Below are 7,250 nucleotides of genomic sequence, written 5' to 3'. Positions count from 1 at the left end.
AGGCCATCCAGGACTGCGTGGGATCGGTGCAGGTGCTGCAGGGCTCCTCCGAGATGGACCTGCGCTGCGTGGACGCCTCTTCCGACGTGAGTGCGGGCTTGGGGAGGAGGGGGGGGGGGAGGCTGCCCCGGACGCCTGGGCCCCTTGCCCGGGATTCCCCCTTGCCGCAGGGTCCCCGACGCTCTGCCGCGGAGCCGGGGGGGCCCCACCACCCCCCCGCCGTGACGCCGCTCTCCTCCCCGCAGCCGACGCTGGTGCAGCGAGGCCGCATCGGCCGCTTCTTCAGCAAGCTGCGGCGCGTTCGGGTCGGCATCGACATCAAAGTGCACGTGAAGACCGGCGTGCGCATCGGCTGAGCCAATAAACCGGGCCCCCCCCCCCTCCTCCGGGCCCCCGAACCGGGTTCCCGCGCCGTCTCCCCTCCCTCCGGCTCCCCCGGGCTGCGGGGGGACAACGGAGGCGCGCGGCGGGCGCCGGATGCTCGGGGACCCATCCCGGGGCTCCGTGCACACACCAGCGTTGCTGCAGATGTGGGTGCTTTATTGCGGGGACGGGGATGGGGACAGGGATGGGGACAGGGACAGGGATAGGGATGCTCAGGGTCGGCCCCTGCGGCGGTCGAGCTTGTCGCGCGCCCAGAGCTTGCCGCGCTCCACCAAGTCCTTGATGCCCTTCTTGATCTTGGCAAAGAAGTCCCTGATCTTGGAGCGCCGCCGGCGGAGGGGCTGGCGGAGAGAGGGGGGGGAGAGGCCGCTGCGTGGTGTCAGGGCCGGCGAGGTGGGGGGGGCCTCCCGGGTGCCCCCCGGGGACGTGGCGGGAGGGGGGTCCCGGTGCCCTGGGGATGGCGGGGAGGATGGGTGCGATGGAGAGGATGGTGCAGCCCTGGGGGACACGGGCTGGGCAGGGGGACACCCGGGGGGGACACAGCGTCACGGGCCAGGTGGGATGCCTGGGGGGGACACAGGGTCACGGGCCGGGTGGGATGCCTGGGGGGACGCGGGGACACAGGCTGGGTGGGACACTCAGGGACGCCGTGGGGCTGTGGGCCAGGTGGGATGCCCAGGAGGGACACAGGGACATGGACTGGCTGGAACGCCCGGGGGGGATGTCCAGGTGGGATGTGGGACAGGTGGGACACCTGGGGATGCTGGGTGGGATGCCCGGGGGGGGGGTGGGATGTGGGTACATGGGCTGGGTGGGACGCCTAGGTGGGACGCCGTGGGTACGTGGGCCGGATGGGATGCCATGGGGACACAGACTGGTGGGACGCCTAGGTGGGATGCCTTGGGGACACGTACTGGGGGGAACAGCTGGGTGGGATGCCTAGGTGGGACGCCGTGGGGATATGAGCTGGGTGGGATGCCTGGGTGGGACACCACGGGGACATGGGCTGGATGGGACACCTGGGTGGAATGCCATTGGGATACGGGCTGCTGGGATGCCTAGGTGGGATGCTGTGGGGACACGGGCTGGTGGGACACCTAGGTGGGAGACCATGGGGACACGGGCTGGTGGGATGCCTGGGTGGGACGCCACGGGGACATGGGCTGGATGGGACACCTGGGTGGGACACTGTGGGGATATGTGCTGGGTGGGATGCCTTGGTGGGATGCCTAGGTGGGATGCTGTGGGGACACACATGGGCTGGTGGGATGCCTGGTGGGACACCGCGGAGACACGGGCTGGTGGGACACCTGGGTGGCATGCCATGGGGACACGGGCTGGTGGGATGCCTGGGTGGGATGCCTGGGTAGGACACTATGGAGACATGGATTGGTGGGATGGCTGGGTGGGACACCGCGGGGACACGGGCTGGGTGGGACGCCATGGGGACATGGACTGGTGGGACGCCTGGGTGGGACACCATGGGGACACGGGCTGGTGGGACGCTTGGATAGGACGCCGCGGGGACACGGGCTGGGTGGGACGCCTAGGTGGGATGCTGTGGGGATACGGGCTGGATGGGATGCCTGAGTGGGACACTGTGGGGACATGGGCTGGTGGGACACCTGCGTGGGATGCTGCAGGGACACGGGCTGGGTGGGACGCCTGGGTGGGATGCCATGGGGACATGGGCTGGTGGGACACTTGGGTGGGACACCATGGGGATTTGAGCTGGTGGGATGCCTAGGTGGGATGCTGTGGGGACACACATGGGCTGATGGGACGCCTAGGTGGGACGCCTGGTGGGACACCGCGGAGACACGGGCTGGTGGGACACCTAGGTGGGATGCCTGGGTGGGATGCCATGGGGACATGGGCTGGTGGGACGCTTGGGTGGGACACCACGGGGACACGGGCTGGGTGGGACGCCTGAGTGGGATGCCGTGGGGATATGGGCTGGTGGGATGCCTAGGTGGGATGCCAAGGGAACACGGGCTGGGTGGGACACCTAGGTGGGATGCTGTGGGAACATGGGCTGGGTGGGAGGCCTGGGTAGGACACCATGGGGACATGGGCTGGTGGGACACCTGGATGGAACACCGTTGGGACACAGGCTGGTGGGATGCCTAGGTGAGATGCCGTGGGGACATGGGCTAGGTTGGGATGCCATTGGGACACGGGCTGGTGGGACACCTAGGTGGGACGCCATGGGGACACGGGCTGGGTGCGATGTGCAGGGTGGGGAGGGACGCGGGCCAGGTGCAACACTTTGGGGGGACACCGAGGGGGGACACGGGCTGGGGGGGACACCTGGGGAAGAGGAGACGCGCGGGGGCCTCCTCGCCCGGGGCACCGTCTTGCAAGCGAGCTCTGCGGCGGGCTGCTGCGGGGGGGGGGCCGAGCCGAGCAGAGGACCCCCCCGCACCTCCCTCCTCGCCGCGGCCCCCCGAGGCCTCACCCCGCTCCGGCGGGTCCCGCTCCGGCCCGTGCCGGCAGCCGCCCCCGGGCTCCCGCACGTCGTCGTCGTCTCCTCCACGAGGAAGCCGAGCTCCTGCGGGCGCCGCAGGCTGCCGAGCTGCGAGACAGCGCGAGGGACGGGCGTCACGGCCCGGCGCCACCGCCGCGGCCATCACCGCGGCCTCGGGCCCCCGACGGCGGCGCTCACCGAGCCGGGCCGGGGCTGCGCCCGCCGCGGGACGTGGGGACTCGCCGCCTTGGCGTTGAGCAGCGCCGCGGACGCCGTCTCGGCATCCGCGTAGCTCGCGGTCCAGGGCTCCGGCGCGGCGGCTCCGGCCAGTCCCAGCAGCAGCAGCAGCAGCGCCCAGCACGGCCGCATCCTGCCTCCCGCCGCCAGCATCCCGGCTCCGTGCCAGGGTGCCGCCGGGGAGCCCCTTTTATGCCCAGCTGGGGCGTTGCCAAAAGCCGACGCTCCCCTCCGCGCTGCCGCGGGGAAATTCCCCGGGGGCCGCGTCCTGGCGCGGCCGGAGGGGGGATTTTGCGCAGGGATGCGCCCGCACGTGCCCACGCACGGGGAATTCGCTCTCGGATGGAATCGAGTCCGGCCAACCCAGCCCCTTCCCGCAGCAAGGGGGGGACCGGCCGGCGATCACCTGGCCGAACCCCAAATCAGCCCAGCTGAACCCCAAATCTTCCACGGCCAAACCCCAAATCAGCCCAGCCAAACCCCAAATTTTCCATGGCCAAACCCCAAATCAGCCCGGCCACCCCGCAGCATCCTTTAGCGCGTTCACCTCCTTGCCCGTAGCATCCCCGGCACCTCCCTGGTGTCCTCCCCTTTTCCCTGGTCCGCTCGGACACATCGGTTTTACGCATCCAGCCCCGGAAAGACTCAGGTGGCCGGGAGAGGCCGCCGGATCCGTCCTTCCCCCTGCCGGCGAGAGCCGCGTTGCAAGCATGGGAGGAGGACGCGGCGGATGGGGGCAGCGGACGGGCATTTTGCAAGGCTCGGCTGTAATTATCCCGGTATTTATATACAGGGATCCCGGTATTTGTATACGGGGATCTGCAGGAAAGCGGCCGAAGAAACGTGCAAGGCTTTTAAATGGCTTCTGGAGTATTTTTTGCAGCGCCGACCCCGCGCGCGAAGGGCTTCGCTTCTCACCCGAAGCCCGAAAAAAGGAGATGGAAGGTATTTGGGGGAAGGAGAAAAATTCCCCCCCCCTCCCAGCCCCGAGCAACTGCACGAGCTCACGCGAGAAGAAATCCAGCCCCACCGAGATGCCCGAGCCCCCCAGCGTGACACCTCGGCACCCCCTAACAGGGCACGCAAGCCCAGCCCAGCCCACGGACACCCCAAAACACCCCAAAACACCCCAGCATTTACCTGCCTGCAGATTTCCCCAACTGCATCTCGGGGCAGGCAACCCCAGGAGGACCAGAGCGGACGCAGCTCGCTTCCTTACAGACCCTACCGCTAGGAGAAGCTAGTCTGAACCCAAAGGCTGTGATGGGTCACACCAAGACCCTTAGTCTTGAGGTGAGCCCTCAGGAATCCCAGACCCTGGAGACCAGGGAGAAAGTCTGGAGAAAAGACAACTTTCCCTTGGAGGAGGAGCAGATTAGAGATTATTTAGGCAAACTTGACACCCGCAAATCCATGGGCCTTGATGGGATGCACCCATGTGTGCTGAGGGAGCTGACGGGCATCATTGCAAGGCCACTCTCCATCATCTCTGAAAGGTCATGGAGAACAGGAGAGGTGCCTGAGGACTGGAAGAAAGCCAACGTCACTCCAGTCTTCAAGAAGGAGGACCCGGGAAACCTCAGGCCAGTCAGCCTCACCTCCATCCCTGGAAAGGTGATGGAGCAGCTCATCTTGGAGGCCATCTCCAAGCATGTGGAGGACAAGAAGGTGATCAGGAGTAGTCAGCATGGCTTCACCAAGGGGAAATCATGCTTAACCAATCTGATAGCCTTCTCTGATGGAATGACTGGCTGGGTAGATGAGGGGAGAGCAGTGGATGTTGTCTACCTAGACTTCAGCAAGGCTTTTGACACTGTCTCCCATAACATCCTCATAGACAAGCTCAGAAAGTGTGGGCTAGATGAGTGGACAGTGAGGTGGATTGAGAACTGGCTGAATGACAGAGCTCAGAGGGTTGTGATCAGCAGCGCAGAGTCTAGTTGGAGGCCTGTAGCTAGCGGTGTCCCCCAGGGGTCAGGACTGGGTCCAGTCTTGTTCAACTTCTTCATCAATGACCTGGATGAAGGCACAGAGTGCACCCTCAGCAAGTTTGCTGATGATACCAAACTGGGAGGAGCGGCCGATACACCAGAGGGCTGTGCTGCCATTCAGAGGGACCTGGACATGCTGGAGAGGTGGGCGGAGAGGAACCTCATGAAGTTCAACAAAGGCAAGTGCAGGGTCCTGCACCTGGGGAGGAATAAGCCCATGCACCAGTACAGGTTGGGGGTTGACCTGCTGGAAAGCAGCTCTGCDGAGAAGGACCTGGGAGTGCTGGTGGACACCAAGGTGACCATGAGGCAGCAATGTGCCCTTGTGGCCAAGAAGGCCAATGGTATCCTGGGGTGCGTTAGGCAGAGCATGGCTAGCAGGCAGAGGGAGGTGATTCTCCCCCTCTCCTCAGCCCTGCTGAGGCCACATCTGGAGCGCTGGGTCCAGTTCTGGGCTCCCCAGTACAAGAGGGATGTGGCACTACTGGAGCAAGTCCAGCGAAGGGCTACAAAGATGATGAGGGGACTGGAGCATCTCTCTTATGAGGAAAGGCTGAGAGAGCTTGGCCTGTTCAGCCTGGAGAAGAGAAGGCTGAGAGGAGATCTTATCAACGTGCACAAGTATCTGAAGGGAGGGTGTCGAGAGGATGGGACCAGACTCTTTTCAGTGGTGCCCAGTGAGAGGACGAGAGGCAACGGGCACAAACTGAAACACAGACAATTCCATCTGAACATGAGGAAAAGCTTTTTTCCTGTGACGGTGACAGAGCACTGGCACAAGTTGCCCAGAGAGGCTGTGGAGTCTCCATCCTTGAAGATGTTCAAAAGCCGGCTGGACAGGGGGGTTGCATTGGCCGATCTCCAGAGGCTCCTTCCAACCTCAACCGTTCTGTGATCCTGCGATTCCCCCCAGCATGGTCTCTGTCCACGCTGCAAAAAAAGCCCTGCAACAAAGCAGCAAAGCCGTCCTGTCCAGCAGCCATGCGGAAACGGGGGACTTCCAGGCCCTGGGGATGTTTTACAGCTGAGCAGAGAAATCAGGACAAATATTTGCTCTCTCCGAGCGAATCCAAGCAGGAAGTTTTCACAGTGAGGAATCTTGCCTGGAAGCAAACCCTCCTTTCAGCCCACGCGTTCACCGAGACGCCGTCGCCTGCACTTCGCGTAGCCAATTTTTGGCAATTTTTCTGCCGCTTGCGCTCGCGAAAGCCCTGAAAGCACCACAAAATCCTCTAAAGAAGCTTCCCTGTCCCTTCTCCCCAAACAGGCTGCCGAGACCAAATCCCGCGACGCTGCTTCCACACGCGGCGATTCGCAGCGATGGGGCCGCTGGGTCGCGGCGCCGAGCGGTCACGGGGTGGTTAAGCCCTCAACGCTGCCGTCCAGCAAACTTCCTACCATGGAGCGGGAGGCGCCGACGCCTCCGAAAGCAAAAGGGCCGAGCGGTAAAAAACACCCTGCTCGTAAATCAGTCTCACGCTTTATTTGACCGCCACAACCTTTCGACCGCTGCTCCTCGTTCCCAGCCCCAGCAACAAGCCTCGTATTTATTTGTCTTTTACTCGTTCAAACAGCCGGGCCCTGATCTCTGTTTGCACGCGCTGATGCACCAGGAAAGAAAACACAAACGCTGGGTGAGGCGGAGGGTTCTGTAAAACTTTTTTATAGGATGTTAGATTGCGGGAGGGCGAGAGAAAGGCCCAAAGGCCAGGATCGCAGCGGGTTGGGGAGGAGCAGGTGAAAAGAAGGAAAAGGCGATAAAAGCAGGCAAGTGGGGCGGGTAAGCGCTCGCGTTTGGCTAAGTCCGGGGGCCCGTTGCCCCGGTCTGTCCCATCTTCTCCTTCAATCCTGCTTCCAACCCTCCTGCGTGCCAGAGCACTAGCAAACGTCAGGACACCCGGGTCCCCGGGTGCACCAGGTCCGGCATAACGACACCGCCGCAGCACCCCGCACCGGGGACGGCCCTGTCCCCCGGCACCCCGCACCGGGCCCGGCCCCAGATTCCCCCCTCTCCCCATCGGTGCCGGCCTCCCCCCTCCGCCCCCACCGGAGCCGGGCCCGGAGCCCCCACAAAATGGCGGCCGTGGCGCCCTAGGCCGGGCTGGGCGGATCCAACCCAGCGGGCCCAGGGTTAAGGCCGCCCGAGGGGCCAGAAGGGGCCGGGGACCCCC

At 64.5% G+C, this 7,250-nt stretch overlaps 1 protein-coding gene across 1 annotated transcript in view; it reads left to right on the top strand.

Moving 5' to 3' along the window:
• Positions 1 to 522, top strand: part of LOC112977398 (cathelicidin-2-like) — a 1,797-nt gene extending 1,275 nt beyond the window's left edge. The window contains exons 2-3 of the mRNA XM_026089720.1: positions 3 to 86; positions 246 to 522. Of these exons, the coding sequence (XP_025945505.1) occupies positions 3 to 86; positions 246 to 356 (195 nt within the window). The 3' untranslated portion in view covers positions 357 to 522. The remainder of the gene's footprint in view (positions 1 to 2; positions 87 to 245) is intronic.
• Positions 523 to 7,250: the final 6,728 nt, after the last annotated feature.

This window comes from Apteryx rowi, unplaced genomic scaffold (assembly GCF_003343035.1).
Source record: "Apteryx rowi isolate R43461 unplaced genomic scaffold, aptRow1 scaffold_83, whole genome shotgun sequence".
Classification (NCBI taxonomy): domain Eukaryota; kingdom Metazoa; phylum Chordata; class Aves; order Apterygiformes; family Apterygidae; genus Apteryx; species Apteryx rowi.
Note: the sequence above shows the minus strand (reverse complement) of the source record. Positions and strands in the feature narration are given on the sequence as shown.